This window comes from Jaculus jaculus, chromosome 1, assembly GCF_020740685.1.
Source record: "Jaculus jaculus isolate mJacJac1 chromosome 1, mJacJac1.mat.Y.cur, whole genome shotgun sequence".
NCBI classification, from domain to species: domain Eukaryota; kingdom Metazoa; phylum Chordata; class Mammalia; order Rodentia; family Dipodidae; genus Jaculus; species Jaculus jaculus.
The window spans coordinates 220170691-220183610 of record NC_059102.1 but is presented as its reverse complement, the minus strand read 5'-3'; the positions used below and the strand labels follow the sequence as shown (position 1 = coordinate 220183610).

Sequence of the window (12920 nt, the reverse complement as noted above, 5' to 3'; positions counted from 1 at the left end):
TTATGTGCTTTCTTTTCTATTTCTATTTTTCTTATGAGAGAGAAAGCATGCATGGGCATGTCAAGGCCTCCAACCACTGTAATTGAACTCCAGACATGTACACCACCTTGTGCACATGTGCACCTTTGTGCATGTGTCGCCTTGTGTGTCTGGCTTATTTGGGATCTGGGGAGTCAAACATGGGTCCTTAGACTTTGCAGGCAAGTGCCTTCACCACCAAGCCATCTCTCTAGCCCCCCCCTTTTTTTTTTATTTTTATTTACTTACTTGCAAGGAGAGAGAGGAGAGAAAAAGAGAGAAAACCGGCATGACAGGCTCCTAGCCACTGCAAAGGAACTCCAAATGTATGTGCCCTTTGTGCATGGAGCTTTACACAGGTATTGGGGAATCAAACATGGGTCGTTAGACTATGCAGGCAAGCCATCTCTCCAGGCCCTGTGCTTTCTTTTGTCATGTGTATATGGTGTGCGTGTATGTAGAGGCCAGCTGTTGATACTGAGTATCTTCTCCCTGACCTATACTGTATGTGTGTAGAATCCTATGTGCACATGTGAGTGTGGGTCAGAATTTCTGGGGCTTTTCTTTATTGGTTATCCACATAACTTCCTTGAGATAGGGTCTCTTTCTCAACCCCAAACTACCATTCCCAGTGATTCTCTGGTCTCTGCCATCCACTTCCCCAGACTGGGGATACAGGCTGTGTGGCCAAACAGAGCTTTTTATCTGGTCTTCTGGGGAGTCCAACTTCAGTGATCTCAGGCCCTTTCAGATTCTCATGCTTAAGTGGCAAATGCTCTTAACTGCTGAACCATCTCCACAGCCCTGCCTGCTATTTTACACAAGGGCACAGATCATTGGAGAAGGGCTCAGGCACCCTGTGGCCCTTTGGCCTTGGCCATGCCTATTCACTTCTCTGAACCTCAGTCTCTTCTTCAAAGTGCCAAGAATGACCCTTCATGATGCACTGGCTTAGAGGCCTCTAAAGAATACACACAGAAGTCCCTCAGTGTCATCAGGGATTGATGTCAGCACATCAAAGAACCCACAATGCAGATGCTCAAATCCCTTTAGCACAGTAGCAGCCCAGGTCTGTACAGAACCTGTGCACAGCCTTCTGTAGACTTTATTTTTCTGAGACAGGGTCTCATACAGCTGGCCTTGGACAAGCTATTAGCCAAGGATGACCTGGATTCCTGATCCTCCTGCCTCCTCTCGTGAGTGCTGGGATGAAAGGTCTGCACCACCACACCTGGTCTATGCAGTGTTAGGGATGGAGTCCATGGCTTAGTGCATGCTAAACAAGTGTTCTACCCACAGGGCCCCAACTCCAGCCTGTTCTGTCGACTTTAAATCTCTCTAGATAGTTCAGAATATCAGATACAATGACAATGCCATAGATGGTCATGCTGCCTTGTTGTTTGAATCAAGATGAGAAAAAAAGAAAAGCTTGTAAGTATTCAGCCACAGATGATTTTTTTAAAAATATATATTTGAGACGGGGTTTCTTGTAGTCTAGGCTGGCCTTGAACTCCTTAATCCTAGTACTGAGTACTGGAATGGAATCTACCTCCTCAGTGCTGGACTCCTGAGTACTGGAATGACAGGCATGGGCCACTATGCCTGTCCATGGATTCAATTTTTTATAAAAATAGTTCTGGTCTAGGGTAGCTGTGTTTAAGATGGGAAGTTACAGGAAGTGGAGTAATGCCCATGGAGCACAGTTATGGTACATTCTAGGCACCCTAGGTCCCTGCTGCGAGTTGTTTAAATAACCAGGTTACAGGATTTGAGACAGGGTCTAATATAGTCCAGGCTGGACTCAAACTTGATATGTAGCTGATGATAACCTTGAATTCCTGATTGCCTGCCTTCACTTTCTGAGTGTTGAGACTACTGGTGTGTACCAACCACACCTGGTTTAGGTAGTGCTAGAGCTGGAACCCAAGGCTTTTTGCATGCTAGACAAGCACTCCACTAACTAGATCATATCTCTAGCCCACCACCCCTACTTTAGTGTACTTCTCTGGCTCCTGAGGACAGCTGTGGGACTGACAAGGAGCGGGGCCACCTAGAAGGGTGACATTCTCCACAGCTAGGGCCCCCGACCCCATGTCTAGCAATACCCAGGAGCAAAGGGTGGCGGTGGGAAGTGCTCCTCGGGCAGCCAGTCCTGGGCTTTTGCAGAGTCCATGGGCTCTGGCTTGGATGCCTGGGTGGAAAGAGACCTCACTACCTTCAGATGCCAGGCCCCTACTGAGGTGGCCGCCTCACTCCAGCTGGTGGACATGAAGGTCTTTTTGGAGGAAGCATCTTTGTCTTTGTGGGCCTGAGGATCTGAGGGGTTTTGTGGGGAAGGGACCACATGAGGGTCGTTGGAGTCCCGGGAGTGTTCCTGGCTGTCCTCCCTGGTCCTAGGGCCCATGGGTCCTTGCAGGGCACCTTACATCCACGAGTTATGACATCGACTGCTGTTGTACCTTCCTGCCCTCTTGGGGTAGCATTCTGAGGCTCTTCCACAGTCTCTGGCAGGTGTCCCCAAAAAGTACTTTGTGGGGACAGGAAGTGGCTGTGGGTCTCCCTGCGTGGCTGCGGGTCCTTCCTTCGCGGGTGCCTGGAACAGAGAAGGGGAAACCTGGGTCCTTGAATCTGCCCGGAACCTCCCATGGGTCTGGAACCCGCAAGCCCCACACGGCAAGGCCTGGCTGCCTGGCTGGGAAGAGTGAGGGTGAGTGGGGCTGGGAGTGGGCTCAGCGCTCCTACTGAGCGTGCATAGGTGGAAAGACGTGTCAGCAAGATTCACAGACTTCCTGGACTGCAAAGCCGGATGACAGAAGCCAGCAGGAAACATTTACTCTCAGAATAAAGAAGAGCTTGTCAAATTGGAAGCTGCTCTCTGCAGCTAATAAACAGAGACATGCATGTGGAGAAACACAGGGACTGAGGAGGGAGACACCCTTGAAGGACAAGTAAAAGCCAGGCCTGAGAAATCTAGGGGCAAAGCTCACGGCCTGTGCAAAGGCCCAGTGGTGCGACCTACCTGGGGAAATGCCTCAGGGTGGGACCTGCTCGTGCCAAATTTCTGAGGCTAGCTGATAAATTTGCACAACAGAAGGCAGGAGGGTGAAGAAGCTGGAGTTACAGGGCCTGGTTTGTAGCAGTGCTTGGGGAGAAGAAAGAAAGGAAAGGAGCTGGGCATGCTTAACAAATGTTCTGCGGCTAAGATTCAACCTGGGCTGGAGAGGCTGTTAGTGGAGAGCATAAGAACCGAGTCAAGAAATCACTGGAAGGGTTTTGAGCACCTAGCTACAGGTGGTAATTCTTTCTAGAAGGAACCTGCTCTTGACAGCCATTGGCCCTCCCTGAGGCTGGAGGCCCGGCCTACCTCTTTTTCCAGGGAACAGGACTTGGAGGGCCTGCCTGTCTGGGTCTGGTGGGCCATGGGCAGGGCAGGCAGCCTCCTCTGCCAGGGGATCCTCACAACCCGTGCTTGCCAGACCCTTTCGCAAGGTGCAAGGGGAGCAGTCAGCTCCCGGGAGGGTAAGGCGAGTCCGAGAGCAGTTTCTCAGACAGAACCCAGGACAGGCACACCGGCACTTTATAAGAGGCCGGTCCCACCTACAGTGGCTTCTCAGGATCCGACCTTTGCCCGCCAGAACTGATACGGGAACAGCCCACTGAGCTCAAGAAAACAGCCCCATCCTCAGCTGCATAGTAGCGCAAAGGCCGCGCCCACTGGACTTGCTTAGGCAATAGCTCCGCCCACAGCTGCATCTGCCGCATCTGAGGGCCCCGCCCACCAAGCCTTTACCCTGATCTCACCCTGACCTGCCCAGGCGGTTGGATCAGCAGCTCGCCATGACGCCCAAGTGGCTTTTCCTGGTGGAAGGTGACCAGGGCACCCAGCGAGGCATGGCCTATGTTGTCACCAGGGCTCTGAAAATTGCCGTCATCCAAAAGCTTGACCTTGTAGAGACACGGCTAGGGTTGGACGTGGCCCTGTCACGCAGCCCCTGGTCAGACAGGAACACAAGCTGCTTGGCTGGATGGCTCTCACCAAATGCACCGTGCCTTAGTTTCCCCCGTTAAGACATGGGATTCCCAAGGCTGACCTTAGGAATTTTTGTGAGAATGGAACAAACCACTGCAAGCCCTATGTGGTAGTTCAGGCCTGTCAACCCAGAGCTGGGAAGATTGAAGCAATTGGATCAAGAGTTTGAGGAACATAATAATAGTAATAATCTATAAGCAAACATTTAACTTGAGCACAGAATGGGCACATGCCTTTAATCCCAGCACTTGGGAGGTAGAGGCAGAAGGATGAACATGAGTTCGAGGACAGTCTGGGACTACAAAATGAGTTCTGGGTCAGCCTGGGCTAGACTGAGACCCTACCTCGAAAAAACAAAAAAAATTAACTTGGTGTCCTGGGGATAGATGATTTAAACAGTGATCAAAATAATGATAAAATGTTTAGCTATGCCCCAGCACACAGCAGATGCTCACAACATGCTCAGCTGATCAGTAAATATGTTTACCAGTGGCCCGCTATGTGCTTATCATGTCTCATTGATCCCTCACATAAAGCCTCTGGATTCATTATTATCATTCTTATATCAGAGAGGATACTTTAGGAAAGCATAGAGAGGCTGAGCAACTTGCTCAAAAGTCACACAGCATATAATTGCTCAATGTCCAAGCTTTCCCCTTGTCAGAAATGTAACTGAACCATTCAATAAAAAAAATTTTTTTTTTAAAGTAGGATTTCACCCTAGCACAGGCTGACCTGGAATTCACTCTGTAGTCTCAGGGTGGCCTTGAATTCACAGTGATTCTTTTACCTCTGCTTCCCAAGTGTTGGGATTAAAGGTGTGTGCCACGATACCCAGCTAAATTTTGTTTTAATACCAGACACACACCAAGTAGCACATGTGTCTGGAGTTTTTTTTTTTAAATATGTATTTTATTTATTTATTTAAGAGAAAGAGGGAGAGAGAGAGGCAGAGAGAGAGCTAGAATGGGTGTGCCAGGGTTGCCAGCTACTGTAAAGGAACTCCAGGTGCATGCTCCACCTTGTACATCTGGCTTACGTGGGCCCTGGAGAATAGAACCAGGATCCTTTGGCTTTGCAGGCAAACACCTTAACCACTAAGCCACCTCTCCAGCCCTTTTTTTTTTTTTTTTTTTTTTGACGTAGGGTCTCACTCTAGCTCAAGCTGACCTTGAATTCACTCTGCATTCTCATGGCAATCCTCCTACCTCTGCCTCCTGAGTGCTGGGATTAAAGGCATGTGCCACTACGCCTGGCTTAAATTTTTTATTTAATTATTTATTTTGAGAAAGAGGATGAGTGTGCCAGGGCTTCCAACCACTGCAAACGAACTCCAGACATATGCAGCACCTGTGTATCTGGCTTACATGGGTCCTTGCAAATTGAACCTGGGTCCTTTGGCTTTGCAGGCAAGTGCCTGAATGGCTAGGGCATCTCTCTAGTCCTAATGTTTTACTTATCTATTTTTTTCAATTAAAAAAATTTAACCATAGATTAAAAAATATATTTTATGTATTTATGAGAGAGAGGGAGGGAGAGAAAGAGAAAAAAAGGCATAAAGAGAGAATGGGTGCATAAGGGCCTCCAGCCACTGCAAAGGAACTCTACAGGCATGCACCATCTTGTGCATCTGGCTTTACGTAGGTACTGCGGAATCAAACCCTGGTACTTAGGCTTTGCAAGCAAACACCTTTAACCACTGAGCCACCTTTCTAGTCTAAACCATGGGATTTAAAAATATTTCTTTGGTCTGGAATCCTTTGGATCTGCTGGTAGAAGAGTAGTTCTGTCTTTCTGTCTCTTCTGAGATGGCCAAATCATAGTTGGAGACCTTAAGGAGCTAAGCTGTCCTGATTTCCTTAACTCAGCTTCAGGGAATCGCTAACTAGATAGTGAGGTGTGGAGGGAGGCTGCGGCCACTCTCAGACCCCTGGCAGTCCCTGTTCTCAGACAACCTCAGTGGCTACTACTTGGGGCCTGTTGGATACAGCTCTCTGTCTTCATCTAGATCTGGGCAGGCCTCCACAATGAATGCTCCCCAGACACCTGTGTCAATGCACCACTAGGGCCCTCCTAGGCAGCCTCAGAGACCAACTGCTCCTGCTGTCACTGCAGGGCCACAGCTTATTTGTAGGAAAGGGTGTAGCTCATACGGCTTTGAGAAGGTGCCCAGGGTCTGTGACGCCAGCAGTTCCCCTGCAGCCCTGTAAAAGGCATATGGAAAGGGAGATGGCTGCGGTTCAGCTGCCTGCATACTGGCTGGCTGGCCTCCAGGTATACCTGCCACTTTGGGACTGAGGCCAGCATTTTATGATCTGCTAAATGAAGAAATTAACACCAAGTTTTTCTTGGTAGTTATAAGGCTTGGGATATTCAGGACAGATGACATCAGCGGCCTCTGATGAGGGTGACTCTGGGGCAGACCTCCTCCCATCCCCCATTTCCTTCAGCCTCTGCCCTCCCATCCCATGCCTGAAATGTCCTGATTAAAGAACCCATGGGTGGAGTAAAGGGTCCCAGGCAGGGCTGTCCTGTTTTTGGTGGGTGTGATGAATTTCACTGACTGTCAACATGACAGGACCTAGAATCACCTGTGAGGGATTATCTTGATTAGTCTAATTGAGGTAGGGAGACCCATCTTAACTGACAGCAGGTCTTGGACTGTATAAGGAGGGAGCTAGCTGAGCCCCGCAATTCATCCCTGCCTCTTCCTCACTCTGAACTTGCTCCAAACTGCCTCAAGCTCCTGCTAACAAGCCTTCCCTGACAGCTGGACTGCAACCTGGAATTGCAAGTTGGAATAATCTCTTCCTCACTGAAACTGGCTTCTGTCAGGTGTCATCCCTGCAACATGAAGGTAACTGATGCAGTGCTTCTCTCTGCTTTGCTCTAACTTTTTAGTCTCCTCCACAGGAAGCTCTCTCCAGGCGGCCAGAACAAGGGTAACACATGCAAACCTGACTTTTTGCCTGAGCAACAATTATATGCTGGGTGCTTTTGGCTTTTTTCAAAAAATGTATTTATTTACAAACAGAGAGAGAAGAGAGAGAAAATAAATGAGCACACCAGGGCCCCTTGCCACTGTAAATGAACTCCAGATGCATGTGTCACTTTGTCCATCTGGCTTTATATAGGTACTGGGAAATTGAACCTGGGCCATTAGGCTTTGCAAGCAAGTGATTTAACCACTGAGAAAGCCCCCCTTTTTGAGATAGGGTCTCTGTAGCCAAGGATGAACTTGAACTCCTGATCCTCCCAAATCCAACTTCCCCAGTGCTGGGATGACAGGTGTGTGTGCAACATGTCCAGCTCATCAAGTTCACTGGTAATTCACACCCATCTTGACAGATTTAAGCTCAAGACACCACTGGGTTTTGTGGGCTAGGGATATGGACCTACAGAGGAAAATTTACTCTAATTTTATTTTTTAAATTATTTATTTGTGTGTGTATGTGTGTGTATGAGTGTGCTAGAGCCTCTTACCTCTGCAGATGCATGCACCACCTTGTGCATCTGGCTTATGTACTGGGGAACTGAACCTGAGTCTTTAGGTTTTGCAGGCTAGTACCTTAACCACTAAGCCATCTCTCCAGCCCCAAGCTCTACTTTTCAAAACAGTATTAAGTTGATGAAAAACCATCAAGAAAAGATTGTCCTCTGTTGCTCACCATTCATTCTGCCCCCTCTTTGAGCCCCATGTACTATCATGAGACCCTTTTGTTGGAGGCTGGTCTCACATGGAAGGAGGGAGCATGTTGACAAAAGACAGTGACTATTGGCTTTCTCCTGATGGACACAAACACACTCTCTGGGGTGTGGTGCAAAGGCACTTGGGGCAAGTGACATCAAACAGATCTGTTAATCCATGTTTTAAAACAATTAGTTCCCTGCCCCACCCCCATTTCCTCTCTTGCCCAGCAGTCCCCATGGAGTTTGAACATCTTTTTCTGGTCGTCTCTGCCAGGCTGGGGTCTCCCTACAACAGGCTCATGGTGACAGGTACTAAACAGCTGGGAATTGGAAGCTGATTCAAATTCTAGACCCCTTACTTAGTTGCTGTATGTGACCAAGGCACTTGCTTAACCTCTCTAGCTGCATTTTCATGTGTAATTTAGAAGGGATAGCTGGGACTGAATATTATACATGCATTGTTATATGTTAATATATATATTGTTTACACACATATCCCCTGGAAAGATCTTTTCAGGGGTAACAAGGTCCTACTGTATGTGTCTGAGGCTAGTGGTGCAGGTCTGTAATCCCAACCTTTGGGAGGCTGGCTCTGTCTACATAGAGTTCCAGTCCAGCCTGGGCTACCTAGTTAAACCTTGTCTCAGAATAAAAAAAAAAAAACAAAAAAAAAAACAACTGGGTGTGGTGGCACACGCCTTTAATCCCAGCACTTGGGAGGCACAGGTAGGAGGATCACCGTGAGTTCGAGGCCACTCTGAGAATGCATAGTGAATTCCAGGTCAGCCTGAGCTAGAGTGAGACCCTACTTTGAAAAACCAAAAATAAATAAATAAATAAATAAAATAAAAAACAAACAAACTTAAAAAGCCAGGGATGGGAGCTGGAGAGATGGCCAACCTGCAACAACATGGATATCTAATCTGCATGTATATGTAACTTTAAAATTGGAGAGATGGCTCAACGCATGTATTGAGTTCATTCGCAGTGGCAGGAAGTCCTGGCGCACCCATAGGTTCTCTCTCTCTGTCTCTTTCTCTCTCAAATAAGTAAATAAAATATTTAAAATCATGAACCTAGTCATGATCAAATATGAACATGTTTTCAAACTTGCTTTTTTTTGGGGGGGGATGTAATTAGATAACCATTTTAATTTTTATTTATTTGCTTACATGTGTGGGCACACCAGGGTCTCTTGCCATTGCAAACAAATGCAAAACACATGGAGTTGAGGGCACAAAGTGGGCAAATCACACACAATTGAGTTCTCATGCGGGTTGGTCTTGTGGGAGAGACAGCCACTCTGATAGCGGGGCTGTGTTAGTCACTTTTCTTGTTGCTTTGACAGAAGTACAGGATATCAGCAACTTAAAGGGGAAGGGTTTATTTTGGCTTATAGCTCAGGGGGATACGGAGTGAGAAAGGCATGGCAGCAGAGGCCAGTCACATATAATCCACAGTTAGGAAGCAGAGGAAAATTAATGTCGGGGCTCAGCTCACCTTTTCTTTTTCCTTTTCTGGTTTTTGTTTGTTCTAGCCTAGGCTGATGTGGAATTGGTCTCTGCCTGGCCCTGAACTCATAGCAATCCTCCTACTTCAGACTCCCGAGTGCTGGGGTTAAAGGTGTGTGCCACCTTTTCCTTTCTATGCAGTTCAGAACTCCCAGCCCATGGACTGGTGCCACCCACAGCTAGGGTGGGCCTTCCCACCTCCATTAACCTAATCTAGAAACCCCCTCGGATGTGTCCTGCAGATTGCTTCCATTGTGATTCTAAATCCCATCAAACTGACAAGACTAACTAACTGTCACTGGGTGCTATGGGCTCCAACAGAAGTTCTTACCACATTCTTTATACCTGGAAGGTTTATTTTTTCCTCCCATGTAGAGCTGGTTGGATGTGAAGACCCAGGCTCACTTCTCAAGCTTTTCACCCTTACTGGCCTCTGCTACTAAGTATTTTCATTCTCATGCAGAAGCCCAATCATCTGTAGCTAGGATCCACATATGAGAGAGAACATGTGGCGCTTGGCTTTCTGGGCCTGGGTTGCTTTTTTTTTTAACCTCAGAAAACTCTTACCCTTCAAACTCAATACAAATGCTCCTTCCTCCACACAGCCTCCCTGCCTCCTTTCCCAGCCCAAAATGGCGATTTTCTCTTTCTTCCCTGTCTTTCCCCACTCTCTTTGGCCCACTGGGGACCCAAGGAGTTAAAGATCTTTACCTGGCTTTGTCCCCACCTGACAGCCTTTCCTGAGACTCAGGGCTACAGCACCATTACTTCTTGGTTCGCACTCCCCAGCAACATATGGTGAAGGCCTAGACCACAGGGATGACACAAGGCTGCTGCTGATGGAGGAGCGCTAAATGAACTTGTGTTAGGAATGAACCCCGACTTTCTCTCCCTCACAAAAGCATCCCTGCTCTGCCAGACCTGATTTGACTCTGGCTTGTTTCTTAGCCCCCACTGGCCATTTCCAGCTCAACCTCCGTTCCCAGTGCTATTTCCACCGCTTCCCTGGACCCCTCCTGCGCCACTCCCAGGCAGCCGCATGCTGCAGTCCAGAGCGGCCTCAAACTCACAATCCTCTAGCCTCTGCCTCCGGAGGCTGGGGATGCAGGTGTGGATCACTCTACACATCAGTTCCTCCAGGAAACCCTCCCCGAGCCTCTGGAAGTCTCCATGCCCATCCCTCCTTGCCCCCAGTCCTGCCACACTCACTGCTGGCTGTTCTGCAAACCAGTGGAGCTGGAGACCTGGGGGAGGCTGCGGCTTCCATGCCTGCTGGGACAACCCACCCACCCTGAGTTTCAGTTCAGGGTCTGAGCGTCAGCAAGGCAGAGCTGGTGGCCAGAGGCGGTTCCTGTTTCCTGGGGCAGGTGACCTGGGGTGGGACCAGGCCAAGCCCAGGTGGAGGGGTACCTGGCTGCCACCAACTACTTAATGTGTGCCAGCTTTTGTGGTGGGGGTAAGGCGACCCATGACAAGTGTGACCCTCTCCCCCTTGGCATCAGTAGGCCAAGCAATGAAGACATTACTCTAGTCTCGCCCCTCCCCAGGGGGATTGTAGTCACAAGAACCCCTAAAAGGCAAAGGGACTAGTTGGCAAAGGTGGGATGGGATGAATGTGGGGTGCAAGAAGAGGGGAACAGCACATGCAAAGGCTTTGAGGCTGTGATGTGCCTGAATGAGCCGAGGTGTCCCATCTCTGCTTCCTCCATAAAAGTGAGAAAGGTGTAGTTAGGGTGACTGGACCCCTGAAGGTGAAAAGGGCAAAAAAATTTGTACTTGTTAGAAATCAAAGATGATCTGATTAAATTTTTTTCTGATTTTTCATTTATTTATTTATTAGAGATAGAGAGAGGGAGAGAGGGAGAGGGAGAGAATGGGCTACCAGGGCCTCTAGGCACTCCAAAGAGCTCCAGATGCACATGCCACCAATGTATATCTGGCTTATGTGGGTCCTGGAGAATCAAACCTGGGTCCTCAGGCTTTCAGGGAAGTGCCTTAACCACTAATCCATCTCTCCAGTCCATGATCTGATTTTTTTAAAACCTCTGGTTTACTTGAGCCAGAAGACAGCCCAGCCCCAGATCATAAATGTCTTTGTAAGGGGAAGGCAGGCTCTCTCTGATCACTTGGGAAGTTTCAGCTATGGGTGAGGTTTTCTCTTGGCTGGGCCTGGGCTGACTTGGCCCAGTCCTAGCTGGGTGGGGCTGGGCTTAGGCCCAGCCAGAAGGGCCCCTAGTCCTTACTTTCCACATGGGCTCTTTATCCCCTCCAGCTCCCCAAATGGCAGGAGCTCCTTGAACTTTCTTTTCTCTTTTTTTGTTTCCATGCTTTTTTCTAGTCCCTCCATGTGGGATCTCTTGTCACAGGAGTGCCTTTTCTTGTCTCTGTATTTCTTTCAATAATATAATAATTTAATAAATATCCTTCTACGTCTTTTTAATTCAATTCTTTGATTAAAATTAAAGGCAAGCCTAGGATTTGGGGTGCAAGGACTTTCCTGGACCCGTAACATCCCATTACAAAAGCACATCTGAAATTATATTTTACAATTTCATTGCCATCAAGACCCATGTAAACCAGGCATGGTTATGCAAGTCTACAATTCCAGCCCCCAGTCAGGAGTATGAGACAAAAGGATTATACATTTGAGACCAGCCTGGGCTACATAGTCTCAAAAAAAAAAAAAAAAAAAGGAAAGGAAAACCAAAGCTGGCCATGGTGGCACATGCCTTAATCCCAGCAGAGGTAGGAGAATCACTGTGAATTCAAGGATACCTGAGACTACTGAGGTAAGACCGTACCTTGAAAAAAAAGAAAATCAAAACCAATAATGTACACCAAGAACAAAGTTTATTTGTTTTTTCTTCAGTGTTCCTTCCCAGCCTCAGCCCAGGTAGGGTCTCACTCTGGCCCAGGATGACCTGGAACTCAATCTGTATCTCTAGTCTGCCCTCAAACTCACAGTGATTACCTCTGCTTCCCAAGTTCTGTGGGGTTAATGGCATGTGTCACCATGCCTGGCTTTGATTTTTTGTTTTAGTTTTGTATCTTTATTTTAAAAATTTATTTATTAGAGAGAGGGAAAATGGGCATGCCAGGGCTTCTAACCACTGTAAATGAACTCCAGATGCACACACCATATGGCTTACATGGGTTCTGGGGACTCAAACCTGGGTCCTTAGGCTTTGCAGGTGAGCACCTTAACCACTAAGCCATCTCTCCAGCCCTGCATCTTTTTTTTTTTTTTTTGATCTTTCAAGATAGGGTCTCACTCTAGCTCAGGCTGACCTGGAATTCACTATGTAGTCTCAGGGTGGCCTTAAACTCATGGCGATCCTCCTACCTCTGCCTCCCAAATGCTGGGATTAAAGGCGTGTGCCACCATGCCCGGCTTATATTTATTTTTTGAGATCAGATCCCATGTGGCCCAGGCTGGCCTCAAACTTCCCATGTAGCTGAGGATGGCTTTCAACTTCTGATCTTCCTGCTTCTACTTCCTACTGGGATTACAGGTGTGCCTCCACACCTAGTTTATGCAGTGCTGTGGATAGAACTCTGCCTACTAAGCCATGTTCTCCAGCCCTCTTTTTCATTTTGGGTGGGAAGGTCTTCAGTACAGGGTTATGTGGTGCTGAGGACTGAACCCAAGGCTCAGGTGTACTAGGCAGGCA

The 12920-nt window shown here is 48.0% G+C and overlaps 1 protein-coding gene across 1 annotated transcript; it reads right to left on the bottom strand.

Annotated features, from left to right (window-relative positions):
• Positions 1-2113: 2113 nt before the first annotated feature.
• Positions 2114-6489, bottom strand: LOC101602931 (hematopoietic SH2 domain-containing protein). Its single transcript, XM_045142487.1, has 5 exons — positions 6385-6489; positions 3820-3963; positions 3620-3674; positions 2461-2611; positions 2114-2411 (listed from the first exon to the last, which is right to left on the bottom strand). Exons 1-5 carry the CDS (start codon positions 6487-6489, stop codon positions 2114-2116), a joined length of 753 nt encoding a protein of 250 aa, XP_044998422.1.
• Positions 6490-12920: the final 6431 nt, after the last annotated feature.

Bases quoted from the DNA above. Each gene is read 5' to 3' on its own strand.
- LOC101602931 (XM_045142487.1), bottom strand. From the start codon at position 6,489: ATGGGGGATGGGAGGAGGTCTGCCCCAGAGTCACCCTCATCAGAGGCC. The intron at 3,964-6,384 runs GTTAATTTCTTC...TGTCTCTACAAG, and splicing joins ACTACCAAGAAAAACTTGGT to GTCAAGCTTTTGGATGACGG. The intron at 3,675-3,819 runs GTGAGATCAGGG...TCTTGAGCTCAG, and splicing joins AACCGCCTGGGCAGGTCAGG to TGGGCTGTTCCCGTATCAGT.